Raw genomic sequence first — 13,085 nt, 5'->3', positions numbered from 1 at the left:
GTGGGGGAAGCTCCAGGAGTTCCCAAAATCCCTTCAGGACAATCCCTGGAGTTGTTTAAATCCCAATCCAAGCCAAGGATCAGATATCCAGGGACAAATCCCACCCCTATAAAACCGGAGTTGCTTTTAACTCAAAACAATATTCCAAATATTCAAAAACATGGGGGGGACACAGGAAAAACACAAATTACTCCGGATTTATTACAAAAAATTGTTTTATTTCCAAAAATAAAGTGCAGGCAGGAACGGTGCTGGATGTGTCTGGAATTCTTATTGCAGAGACTTCAAAGGCAGCTCACGGTGCCACCCGTGAATAATTCACCAAGGCACAGACAAAGAGCAGCGGGAAGAGGCACGGGAGGGAAGAGAATTCCCAGAATTCCGGAGGCATTGGAAAATCCAGGCCAGTTCTTGGTTTTGGGGCGATTTCTGCCATTTCCAGGTGGATTTGGGGAGCAGAGGAAGGGGGAAATTTGTCCCATGCCCCCTGCTCGGGTCCTTGTCCCCCAGCACGGTGCACGTTCCAAAGGAATTCATTCTGCTCCTGGAGATTGCTGCTGAGATCCCCAGATTCCTGCTGGGATCCCTGAATTCCTGCTGAGATTCCCAAATTCCTGCTGGGGTCCCCAAATTTCTGCTGAGATTTCTTCTGGGATTCCTGCTGGGATTCTCAAATTCCTGCTGGGATTCCCAAATTCCTGCTGGGGTCCCCAGATTCCTGCTGGGAATCCTCCCAGCTCCAGCAGCCCAAATCCCTCACCCAGAATCCAAACCCCACATGCAAACACACCCAAGTCGCTCTCCGTGTCCCGTTTTCCCTCAGATCCACCCCAAATCCCGGATCCCAAATCCCGGATCCCAAATCCCGAACCCTGGCCCTGCAGGGATTGGTGGGGCTGAGGGTTTTTGGGGGAGGGGAGCGCTGTAAGATTTAGAAATTTCTGAGGTTGGGAAAGGGAACAGGTGCTGAAACCACACGAGCTTTGACACGGCAACATCGCTTCTTGTTGTTCCGTTTCAACTTCCTGGCGTTATTTTTGGTTGTTTTCAGCCCTGCAAGAAACCAAAGTTTTTGCAAGGCTCAAAATGCAGCAGAAGAGGGGGGGAAAATAATTTACAAATAAGTAATTTACAAAAAAAAAAAATAATGATTTGCAAAAAAATAGTTTCCAAATGTTCCCTGAGCTAATTCCTTCTAAAAAATGTGGTTTTCACCCAAAAAGGGGCTGGTTTGGAGCCCCCATCCCTGGATGTGTCCAAGGAATGCATTGGATGTTGGTCTGGGTGACCAGGATTGGTCCCAGGTTGGAATTGGTGGTCCTGGAGGTCTTTTCCAACTCCAGTAATTCCGCGATTCCGTGGAAAAACCCTTTTAAGAGTCTCCTCCAGCCTGTCTGGGAGTCCCCGCAGCTTTGGCAGAGTTTTGTCCAGAATTCTGGTGGGAGATGGTGGGAAAAGGAGCCTGAATCCCACGGAGCCACCAAAAACATGGAGAAAGTTCCCAAAAATCCTCCCTGAAATCCCAAAGAGAGGGAAACTGAGGCAGCAGAGATGAGGGGGGGAAGGGAGATTCCAGGAGGGGGAGATCCGTGAGATCCAGGTCTGGAGCAGGATTGGGAATGCTGGAGCTATTCCAGAGTCGCCTTGTGGGGTCCATCCATCTGGCTGGGGAGTGGAGAGCCTTTAAACCAGTTCCAGATCCTTCTAAAACAGTTTCAGATGCTTCTAAACCAGTTTCCAGGTCCTTTAAAACCAGTTCCATCTTCTTCTAAATCAGTTCTGGTTTCTTCTAAACCAGTTCCAGCTTCTTCTAAATCAGTTTTGGTTTCTTGTAAACCAGGTCCAGACTCATTAAAATAGCTTCAGACCTTTAAATCACTTCCAGATATTTTAAACCAGTTTCATGTTCTTAAACCAGGTCCTTTAAACCAGTTTATTATCCTTTAAACCGGTTCTAGGTCCTTCTAGACAGGTTCTAGGTCCTTCTAGACCAGCTCCAGGCCGGTCACAGCGGCATTTTCTGCCGTGCCATCATCCGCCTGCAAGGACAGAGGGACACAAGCTTGGCTTGGGGTCGTGGGGGCTGACCCCAGCCTTGGAGAGATCCAGGGTTTGGTTTAAGGCTCTGGACCCTCTGTGCCCGTCCCGGCCCGGGGTCTCCCAGCTCACCTGCTCCGGACGCTTGACCAGGGAATAAATGGTTGTGGCGGATCCCCCGTCCGTGGGTTTGGCTTTCATTCCGTTAGGGACGCCCTGGGGCAAGACGATTTTTAAATGTTTTATGGCTCGGTGCTGGAAAAAAGATCCCAAATCCAGAGATCCCACAAAGATCCGCCTCTGGAGGTGTTGCCCCATCCCGAGTCCAGGCTGGAGCATCCTGGGACAGCGGGAAGTGTCCCTGCCCATGGAATGGGATGATTTTAAGCTCCCTCCCAACCCCAAAATCCCGTTTCTCTCTGATCCCTCCAAAACTGAGTTTTTGAGGCTGGGCACAGAGTTTTGGGCAAGTTCAGGTGCCCTTGGGCCACCTCCAGCTGTGGCTCATCTTGTTTGGAATTCTCAAAAGGAGCCAGGGATTGTCCAGCTGTCCCCAGGGTGTCCCCAACCCCGGAGAGGACGCGGATCCTGGACTCACCTGCTGGGAAGGGCCCACCTCGGCGTACACGGTCGTGTAGTCAGTGGCCGCTGCAATTGGGGGAAAAAAGCGTGAATTTGGGGATTTGGGAGGCAGGGAATGCCCCTGGGTGCTCCTGGCTGGGGAATGAGGGAATCGCAACCTCAGGAGCTCAGGCTTGGGTAAAACCTCGAGCCCAAAGCCCCTCAGAGCTGCTGGAGGTGGGGATTGCTCCTCATCCCACCCTCCCTGGCGCTGTGGGGTTGGGATGAACTTCCAGCACCAAGGACAGGGAAAATCCACCCTTTTTTTGGTTTAAATCCCAAATTCCTGGCTGCTTTTTGGAGGACAAAATCCATTTGTTTCTCCTTCATGTGATCCCCCCATTGCTCATTGAACAGAGAAGGGAAAGGGGGATTTAAATCCCTTAAAATCCCATTTTTGGGTCTAAATTTCCCATTGGAATTCCTGGACGTTGGTCTGGGTGTCCAAGTAGGGATCGAGCACAGCTTGGACTCGGTGGTCCTGGAGAGATTTTCCAACTTTGGGGATTCTGGAATTCTAGGCTGGACTCACCCTGAGTCACCGAGTGGAATTCCTGACTTTTTCCCCCAAATGTCTCTTACCAGCTTTTATTTTTCCCCAAATTCCCTCTTTTTTTTCATTATCCCATGGCTGCGCCCCCAGCTCCCTGTTGGTGGTCTGAGATTAAGTTTTCCAGCAAAAATGGAGGGAAAATGGGATTTGGGATTATCCCCTGGGATCAGCCCCTCCCACTCCCCATCAGGACAGAGGGGTCGGGGTCCTTCAGCTCCGATCCCAAACCACAGCACTGGGGATGATTCCCCTGGTCCTAAATGCAATTCCCTGGCTATTCCCACCAGGAAAAAGGGCAGAGAACTGCCCCAAAATCTCACCTGTGTCCGCAGGCTTGGAATTGGAGAGATGGAATTTCCTCCAGCCTGAGGGAGATGTGACAGAATCAGAACTCCAAATCCACCCCAAATCAGCCCCAAATCAACCCCAAATCCACCCCAAATGAACCCCAAATCTGCCCCAAATCCACCCCAAATCTGGCCCATCATGGCTCCATCCCCCATCCCAGGTCCCACCTCCTGCTTCGAAGGGTTCCAGGGATTGTTTTCCATGCTCACCTTTGGATTTCCCCAAGAACACGAGGCAAAGTGATAAAAACGCCGCGACTAAAATCCCGACTACGATGACGACCCCGCCCCTGACCCCGACCTGGCTGCTGGAGAGGGCTCCTGGAAAAGGGAGAAGATGCAGAAGATCCCAGGGGAGTGGGATCAGCCAATCCCAACCCCAACGTTCCCATCCCATCCCAACTTCAACATTCCCATCCCATCCCATCCCATCCCATCCCATCCCATCCCATCCCCAAATCCCAATGTTCCCACGGCTCCCAGGGAATCGGGATCAGCCCTTGCCAACCCCAACATTCCCATGTTTCTCAGGGAATCAGGATCAGCCCATCCCAACATCAACCTTCCCGTGTTTCTCAGGGAATCAGGATCAGCCCATCCCAACCCCAACATTCCCGTGTTTCCCAGGGGATCAGGACCAGCCCATCCCACCTTTCCCCACCTGTCCCCAGCTCTCACCAGAGCAGAGCACCCCAGGGGTGGTGACAGTGACATTCCTGCTGCTGACGGGGTTCCGTGCCGTGCACGTCAGCGGCTCCGGCTCCTCCCGGGATGATTCGTTCACCCACAGCACCACGGAGCCCCCGTCCTGCGGCCGATCCCGCACCCTCCAGCTGTAGGAGACGTTCCCGAGGCCGGCGCCAGGCACGGAGCAGCGCAGGGAGAAGCTGCAGCTCCCGTCCGAGCAGTTCTGGGCCTCGCACGTCACCGTGGGCTCTGCCAGCTCCCCTGGGGGCACAGGGGTGTCACAAACCTCTCTTTTAGGGTAAAAAACCCCCCAAAACAGCACTAAAGGCACCTACTGAACACCTGGAGGGTGAAGGTGGATTTTTTTCCATCAATGGTTACAGAGTAGGTCCCGGCATCCTCCATCCGCAGCTGGGAGATGCTGAGCGCTCGGCCGTTCTCAGAGACAGCAAAACGGGTTTTGAATTCATCTTTGTGAAATACTGGTCGTCGAGGAGGGTCTTCAAATACCACAGTCATTATGGCTTCAGTCCCAAAAAACCAGAGTGCTGGCTTTCCGCCTGTGTTGTGGGTGTGGAAGGTCACGGACCCACCCAGGACCCCGATCACCTCCGTTGGGTCGCTGGTGCTCGCTGGGGAGAGAAAGTGGAGAGAGAACTTGGGATGAAGGTGGGATGAAAAGCTGAGATGAAGCTGGGGTGGAGTGCTGAGTTTGGGCTGGAGGTGGGATGAAGAGAGGCTGAAGATGGGATGAAAAGGTGGGATGAAGATGGGATCAGGGTGGGATCAAGGTGGGATCAGGGTGGGATGAAGTTGCAGAACCCAGACACTGAAGCCCATCCGGCTGGGGGTGTTTGAAGGCTCATGGGGGGCTCATGGAAGGGACCCTGGGTGAAGGAACAGCACGAGGCCACCCCCAGGCTGAGCCCCCGCAGCCTCGTGCACAGCCTCGTGCCAAGGACGGAGCCCGGAGGGGAACTGAAAGGGAAAGGGGAAGGAGGAGTTGGAAATAGCCTGACCTTGGACACGGCCAGGGTGGACGGGGCAGCTCCAGCACGGCTGCTCCAGGCTGAGCGCTCCCTGTGGCCTCAGGGAAGGGCCCCTTGGAAACTGCGGACTCGCTCCAACAGCTCCATGACCTTCTCATGTTGGGGGCACCAGACCTGGCGGGATCTCACCATTCCAGGTGGGATCTCACCATTCCAGAAATGAGAACCCTCCCACTCTCCTCTGGATGCAGCCCAGGACAAGGTCCAGGATCCCTCTGGATCCATCCCTTCCCTCCAGGGGCCATACCAAGACCTTGGGTCACCAATTCAAGGAGGAAAGAGTTCTTTTAGCTATTTTCACAACTTCCCATTTCCATAAAACTGTGCCACCCGGTCTAGACTGGGAATGGAGTTTTTCTTCCCAGTTTTCCTAACAGGGAACTGATCCCGGCTCTGCCCCGAGGTTGGGCTCGGAATTTCTGTCTCACTCAGCCTCTGTGGCACGGACAGTGGAGCATCAGGAAGGAAAAAGCTGCAGGGGAAGATAAACTCGCAGGAAAGTTGCTGAACAACGCAGCCACGGGATGGTTCACATGATAAACCCCCTCAGAGGCTGCGGGGAAGGGCTGGGGCCGAACCTTGCCCAATTTCCCTCTTTTCAGCCAGAAAACACCTCAGGATGAAACCTCCAAAAACCAACATGGAGAGGAGCAGGAGCTGAAGGCAGAGCAGGATGTCTGGAGAACATATGCACCTGGTCTCTCTTTTCCAGAGGGTTCCCACGGCCAGGGGAGAGGCCAGGGCATCTTTCCCCCTGGTTGCCCCATCTCTGGGAGCTTGCCCAATCCTGCGGAGCTGATTCCACACATCCCCACCCTCTTGGGGGTCCCCAAAACCACCCCAAACCCCCCACAGGCTCCTTGCCAAGGGACAAGGCGCGCCTGGCACGTGCAAAGGGGTGCGAGGACAGAGCCTGGAGGTGAAAATGGAAGGGAGAAAGTTGGAGATGGCTTGGAAAGGTCGGGAAGGTTCGCTCTGAGCACCAAAGTCCCAGCTCAGGGGCCCAGCAGGACAGGGAGCCCCTGGCCAGACCTGCATCTGCTCCTCGGAGCAGAATCATGGAATTCTGGAGAGTTTTGGGTTGGGAGGGAACTTAAAATTGTCTCATTCCACCTCCCGGAACCTTCCAGCATCCCCGGTGGGTCCATCCTAGCCTTGGTCACTCCAGGGATGGCGAATCCATGGAATAACCTCTGCCAGGAGCTCCTGGGCAGCAGCTGGCCAGAGGCTGGGCCAGAGATGGACACCAGGATGGACACCAGGTATGGACACCAGGGATGGACACCAGAGATGGACACCAGGGATGGACAGCAGGGATGGACACCAGAGATGGACAGCAGGGATGGACAGCAGGGATGGACAGCAGGGATGGACAGCAGGGATGGACAGCTCTCTAGCAGCAGGTTTCCATGGCAGCAGGATCTCCATGGCATCCCTGGATCCCAACATTGGGCACAAATCCACCTCGTGGAGCTGCTCTGGTGCTGCCACCCAGCCCTCGACCCTAAAAACCCCAAAAAACACCCCAAGATCTCCTTCCCAGGGGACAAGGAGCACCTGGCACTCACTGGTTGGGTGGAGGAGCGTGAGGATGGCGAGAAGAGGGATCCAAAACACGTCCATGGGTGTCCGGAAACGGAGAGGATTTGGGGCACCAGCACACAAAAATTCTAGCCATGAAGAGGGAGGAGAAGAGCGCCTGCGTGGCTTTTCAGTGCCTGCATGGAGGGCAGGGCTTCCGATGTGGTTTGTGACGAAAACGACGCATCAAGGGGGGGCAGTTCACACTGAAAATGAAAATTTGAGGTGTTCCATTAAAAGCACCCAGTTTCCATGGAAAGATGATGGTGGACCAAGAGTGTCACCTGGGCCAAGAGTGTCACCGTGGCCGTGTGGGACAAGTGGCTCAGGTGCTCCGTGGGGCCAGCCCCGGTTCCCTCAGCTCTGGCCAAAAAGGAGATGCTCCTGTCCCTTCTGTGCCCCCCAAAAGCCACGCCCGGACATGGGACAATGACAATTTTTGGGAAAGCAGCACTTCCCCAATCGGGATTATTCTGGGAAGGTCACATGCAGATGGTCGTGGTGAAATTTTGGGGTGAGGGGGAAGTGAGCTGGAGCAGATTAAAAAATTATCTTAAAATGTTCTAAAAATGTTCTTAAAGAATGGATTAAAAATCTTAAAAATAAAAACCCTGGTTCCTCTGCCCCAGTGAGGAACTGGTAGCTGCTGGACCAGACTGGTTTTGGGTGGAAGGGACCTTAAGGACAACATTTTGGGGCTGGACAGGAGATTTGGGGGTTGGAACAAGAAGGATTTTGGGGTGGGAAGGAGGAGGATTTTTGGGGTTGGATGGGGATTTTAAGCTTGTAAAGTGCATTTTGGGTTGGATATTCCTCCCCAAAGCTCCCAGTCCTGCTGCTGGGGTGCCCGAGCTGGGGACAGCGGAGCCACCGCGAGGTCCCCAAGTGTCCCCGGCGCTCGCTGCAAAGGGAAAGCAAAACCCCCCAACACCCGCGCCCTCCCGGGGCAATTAAAATTAATTCCCTCCGAGCTTTGGGGGCTGAGAGCGCCCACCCCCGACACGTCCTTGTCCCCTCTGCCACACGGGTGGCCGGGGGGTGACAGCCCCGAGGGGTCCCCGCGGGGGAATCATGGAAAATCCCGAACAAAAAAGACCCTCCAGGATCACCCAAGCCACCCCAAAATCCAGAGTTTTCCCTAAAATCCATCCCGAAATCCCCCCTGGAGCAGCTCCAGCCCCTCCTCATCCCAAAGGACAAGCAGAAACGCCACCGCCGGCGCTGTAATTTATTCTAATGACCCTCATTTGCATATCGGGGTTAATTTGCAGCCCGCCAATCGCCGTTCCCATTTCTCCTCCCTCGGTTTTGGCAGTCCCGGGGGCGGACGCGGCGCTGTCACCGCAGCCAGGCGACACCGGAGCGGGACGGGGACAGCCCCGGGCCGGCCCCAAGTGGGTCAGGGCCCAGCGGGGGTCGCGGGGTCCCTTTGTTCGCCGCCCCCCGCCCGTGGGAAGACGCCGGCGGCCGTTTGTCCCCAGCGAGGGGACAGCGGTGGCCCCAGGGAGCCGCGACAAAGGCGCCGAGTGTGGCCGGGCGGGGGGGAATCCGGGCTGGAATGCCAGCCCCTCCTCGGCGGCGTCTGGAGCGGCGACCCCAGAAAATCCCCCCGGGATTGTTTGGGGCTGGGGGAGAATTCCGGGAGCGAGCTGGGATCGAGCCCGGCCTGGCCAGCCAGTGGTCATCCAGTGGTCATCCAGTGTGGTCATCCAGGGATTCCCCGGACACCTCCAGGGGTGGGGATCCAACCCTCCCTGAGCCCCTTCTGGTGCTTCCCAACCCTTTTCCCATGGAAAAATCATCCCAGATTTCCAGCCCTGGCACAGCTCGAGGCCGTTCCCTCTTGTCCTGTCCCATTCCCCGGGATCAGATCCCAAATCTGATCCAAAATCCCCCCTGGCAGATCCCAACCCCCCCCTGGCAGATCCCAAATCCCCCCTGGCAGATCCCTGGGGTCGCTCTGGTCACCCACAGGAGGGGGAGATGTGACCATTGGGGTCAGTGTCCCACTGGCCATGGGGTCAGTGGTGGGGGTCCTGGATGCATTTGGGGAGATTTGAGGCATTTTGGGGAGTCTGGGTAGATTTTAGGGGATTTGAGGGGTTTTGGGGAGTCTGGGTGGGTTTTGGAGGGCATTTGAGGGATTTGGGGAGTCCCAGATGGGTTTTCTTGAGGATTTGATGGATTTTGGAGGCCCCAGGTGGTTTCTATTGAGGATTTGAGGGATTTGGGGTCACCCCGGTGGGGATTTGGGGATCCGTGGGGCGCTGTGCCCCTGCCTGGCTCAGGGGCTGCCTGTGACACCCCTGTGACATTCTGTCACACCCCAAAATGCGGTTTTGGGCCCGGAAGAGGAACAGGAACCTCCATCACGTGGTCTCCCCGTTCCCCTTCAAGCCTTGGGTTTGGGGGTCAGGGGGGGCTCCGGCCTCGGGGGTCCTTGGGGAGCAGCTGCCCCGTGAGGGGGGTCCCACGGGGGGGTCCCACCCTGGGTTTGGCCGTGTCCCACCCGTGGAGGTGATGCTGGTGACAGAAGATGGCACTGGGGCTGGCGCCGAACCTCCTCCTCTTCCTCCTCTTCCTCCTCTTCACCGCGCCAGGTACGGGGTTGGATGAGGGGCTGGGGTGGGGACGCGGCTTCGGGGACAGCTGGGGACCTTGGGGTGAACCCGCCCTGTCCCCACAAGGTGCCACCACTGGGTGCCTCCCCACCGGAGCCGGAGGGGACAGACTGCCCCCCGTGGAGTCCCAAAAAAATGGAAGTGAGGGAAAAATTCACCCCGGAGGGATTTGGGGCAGGAAAATTCAAAATGCTGGTCCTGCCCCTCTTCACGCCAAGGGCTCCAGAAAGGGCCGAGTTGTTTCAATTTTATTTTTAACATTTGAGTGACAATTCCAGGCGTTTTGAACGTGTCTGGAATTCCAGGTGGGATGAGACCTGGGGAAGGACGAGCCGCCCAACTCCCCCATCCCCAATTTTTTTGGCAGCCTGGGCAGAAGAACCCCCACCCTTGGAGGTGACCGGAGCCGTGGGCAGGGTGGCCTTTCTGAACCCCCGCAGCCCCCAAAATCCCTTAAAATACTCCCAAATCCACTGGTGCTGGGAAAACCAGCTGAGAATCGCCAGCAGGAAACGGGGGGAGGAGCCCACGTACCCCCCGAGCCACTTTCGGGGCCGCCTGGAGCTCCTGGACAACAGCACCCTCAAAATGAGCCCCCTGGGCCTCGGGGACAGCGGCGAGTACCACCTGTACCTGGAGGAGACACGGGCAGGCAGAGCATCCAGAAGGTCCAGCTGCAGGTCTACGGTGAGTTTGGGGACAGGGAATTGTCCCACAGCCCCACGGGGGGGGTGGGGGACGTTGTGATGTCCTCGAGAGATTGTCCCAGAGCCCCACGGGGGGGTGGGGGACGTTGTGATGTCCTCGAGAGATTGTCCCAGAGCCCCACGGGGGGGGGTTGGGGACGTAGTGATGTCCTGGGGGTTGTCCAAGAACCTCATGGGGACCTCGTGACATCCTGGGGGTTGTCCCAGTGCCCCACAGGGACATTGTGACACCCTGGTTGGTCCAAGGATCTCATGGGGAAGCCCCTTCCAAAGCCTTTTCCCCATTTCCAGGAGGAATTTCCCCAAATTTCCCACCCTGAGCCTCCCCTGGCACAGCTCAAGGCCGTTCCTCTGTCCTGATTTTGGATTCCACCCCAAAATTGACTCCACTGTGGTGCTGGAGGATCCCTGAACCCCAAAACTGAGCCCAGAGGGACTCTGGAGATCCCTGAACCCCAAAAATGACTCCATGGGGTACTGGGGGGTCCCTGAACCCCAAAAATCAGTCAGGGGGGTCCCTGCACCTCCCAAAATGATCCCTGGGAGCAGATCCCAGTCCCAAGGTGGATCCCAGGGCTGGGGGATCCCTTTTCCCTCCTCCCGTGGCTTTGGGGTCCATCTCCTGGCTCTGCCTCCAGATGAGTCCTCGTCCGTCACCCGTGCCGCGCCCAGCGCCCTGGTGGCCCTGGGACACCTCGTCCTCCTCTTGCTCCTGCTCGCCGTGGCTTGAGGACCCCGCGGGTGACGCCTCCGGTCACCTCCTCACCTTCCACCACCAAGGGACCAACGCCTGGGCAAAGATCCCGGAATCCTCCGGGCGCGGAAAAACGCGGCCGCGCGAGGGAGCGGAATCCCCGGGATCGTGCAGTTTGTGGTTAATCTGGAAATCCTCCCCGCCCCTCACCCCAAAACCTGCGGGGAGCCCCGATCTGAGCCCTCCCCGGGGTTCCCTGGAATTTTGGGGGATCCTCATTTGTTGGGATGGCCTTTGGTGCTCCCTGCGAGGGAGGGTTTGGGGTCGGTTTTGGATTTCCCACATGTCACTTTGCACATTAAATTCCATCCTGAACACCACATTTTTAGGATTTTCTGGATTTTTCTGTGGGCTGGGACATCCCATGGCTCAGGGATTGGGGGATGATGGAAGAAGCTCGGAGATGTTTCCCCCCAGCTCCGTTTTTGGGGACAAAATCCCTTCCTTTGTCCCCCAGAGGAGGATCTGGCTCCGGAGGGTGGGACACGGATCCAGAGGGGTGGGAAGAAATCTCGGGAATGATGGAGATGATCCCTCAGCCTCTAAAAAAAACCCTGGAAAAGTTTGGGATGCTTCCAGCCCCGCCAACACAGCCCAAAAAAGAAGAAAATCGGGGATTTCACCTCCATAAATCCCAAAAAATTCCACTTTAAGCAAATATTCCCAAAGATTCCTTGGAATCATCCAAGGGTCAACAGAGACCTCCTTGGAAAATTCTGAATAATTCCAGCCCCGTCTGAGGAGTGGCTCGGGATAATTCCTGATTCTTGGATGATGATTTTAACACCAAAATTGATTTTTCCAGCGATTTTCCCCCCTTGGAAATAATTTTTTGGGGTCTTGGTCCATTCCCATGTGGAGATTTTGAGCTTTTATTCCACTTATAAAATCCAGGATATTAAAAAAAACCCCTGTCCCAGAGCTCCAGGGGGACATTGTGCCATCCTGGCACTGTCCCAGAGCTCCAGGGGGACTCGGTGCCATCCTGGCACTGTCCCAGAGCTCCAGGGGGACATTGTGCCATCCTGGCACTGTCCCAGAGCTCCAGGGGGACTCGGTGCCATCCTGGCACTGTCCCAGAGCTCCAGGGGGACTCGGTGCCATCCTGGCACTGTCCCAGAGCTCCAGGGGGACTCGGTGCCATCCTGGCACTGTCCCAGAGCTCCAGGGGGACTCGGTGCCAGCCCGGCCTCTCCTGCAGACCTGGTCCCGAAGCCCCGCGTGACCGCCACCACCAACGGTGACCCCCAGCAGTGCAACGCCACCCTGAGCTGCTCCGTGGGCCTCCAAGGGGTCACCTACGAGTGGATCCCACCCCCGAAGGCCCTGATGAAGGAGGGCCCGGTCCTAGAGGTCTCCTTCAGCCCCACGGTGGACACCTACGTGTGCAGGGTCAGCAACCCCGTGTCCTCCAGCAATGCCTCGCTGACCTTCCGGCCCCCCTGCAGCTGGACAGGTACGGCCACGGCCGGACACAGCACCAGGGAGGGCTGGCCTGGGCTTTGGGGTGTCCCCACAGGGGTTTGGGGGGCATCTGGGGACTCTCAGAGCGATCCCACAGAGTTGTTTGGGTTGGGAAGGAGCTCTGAGGTCATCGGTCCAATGTGGGGCTGACCCTGCCTGGTCATCCAGGGAGATCTCCAGGGGTTCCTGGGAAATTAATAATTAATAATTAATTAATAACAATAAATAATAATTAATTAATCTCGGGGGAGCTTCCAGACAGAAAACTCCAGGATGGGGAAAAGAATAAATTTAGGATCATTATTTCCACTTAAAAGAGGTTTTTCCAGCCATTTTATGTTCCTTGTTCCCAAAAGTGCTTCCCAAAAGGAGTTTTCCTCTGGATGATTTCACTTCATTGATTTTTCCTGCTCGATGCCAGCCAAGCCCAGGTGGGGAAAATTGCTTTTTTGGGGGGATTTTTTGGCTTTTCTGGACCATTTCCAGGTTGAAAATTTTCCTTTTGGGACCTGGGGGTTAAACTGGTGGAGAAATCCATGGAGAAATCCAGCCTGGCCATGGGAATTCCAGGTGGGATTTGTGCCTCTAAAAACACCCCAAAAGAGAAAAAATACCCCCCAAAATCCCAAAATGCACCCAAACACCCCAAAACCAACGACTTTGC

The 13,085-nt window shown here is 55.9% G+C and overlaps 2 protein-coding genes across 3 annotated transcripts; one reads left to right on the top strand and one right to left on the bottom strand.

The window, feature by feature from the left end:
- Positions 1-241: 241 nt before the first annotated feature.
- Positions 242-7,048, bottom strand: LOC121354207 (T-lymphocyte surface antigen Ly-9-like). Of its 2 annotated transcripts, none has more exons than XM_041468641.1 (8): positions 6,863-7,048; positions 4,581-4,877; positions 4,237-4,506; positions 3,769-3,879; positions 3,532-3,576; positions 2,636-2,685; positions 2,170-2,292; positions 242-2,039 (listed from the first exon to the last, which is right to left on the bottom strand). In XM_041468641.1, the coding sequence occupies exons 1-8, from the start codon at positions 6,915-6,917 to the stop codon at positions 1,986-1,988; spliced, it is 1,005 nt and encodes a 334-aa protein (XP_041324575.1). In that variant the 5' UTR covers positions 6,918-7,048; the 3' UTR covers positions 242-1,985. The 2 variants fall into 2 exon arrangements, with proteins under 2 accessions (XP_041324575.1, XP_041324576.1); XM_041468642.1 differs by having other exon boundaries at positions 2,170-2,253.
- Positions 7,049-9,265: 2,217 nt separating this feature from the next.
- Positions 9,266-12,571, top strand: CD48 (CD48 molecule). The gene is given in 4 exon segments (XM_041468639.1): positions 9,266-9,475; positions 9,864-10,133; positions 10,136-10,183; positions 12,159-12,571. Coding segments are annotated over 4 exon segments (795 nt in total). The 5' UTR covers positions 9,266-9,411.
- The last annotated feature ends 514 nt before the right edge of the window (positions 12,572-13,085 follow it).

This window comes from Pyrgilauda ruficollis, unplaced genomic scaffold, assembly GCF_017590135.1.
Source record: "Pyrgilauda ruficollis isolate IOZ18807 unplaced genomic scaffold, ASM1759013v1 scaffold222, whole genome shotgun sequence".
Taxonomy (NCBI): Eukaryota; Metazoa; Chordata; class Aves; order Passeriformes; family Passeridae; genus Pyrgilauda; species Pyrgilauda ruficollis.
This window is presented reverse-complemented; position numbering and strand designations above follow the sequence as displayed.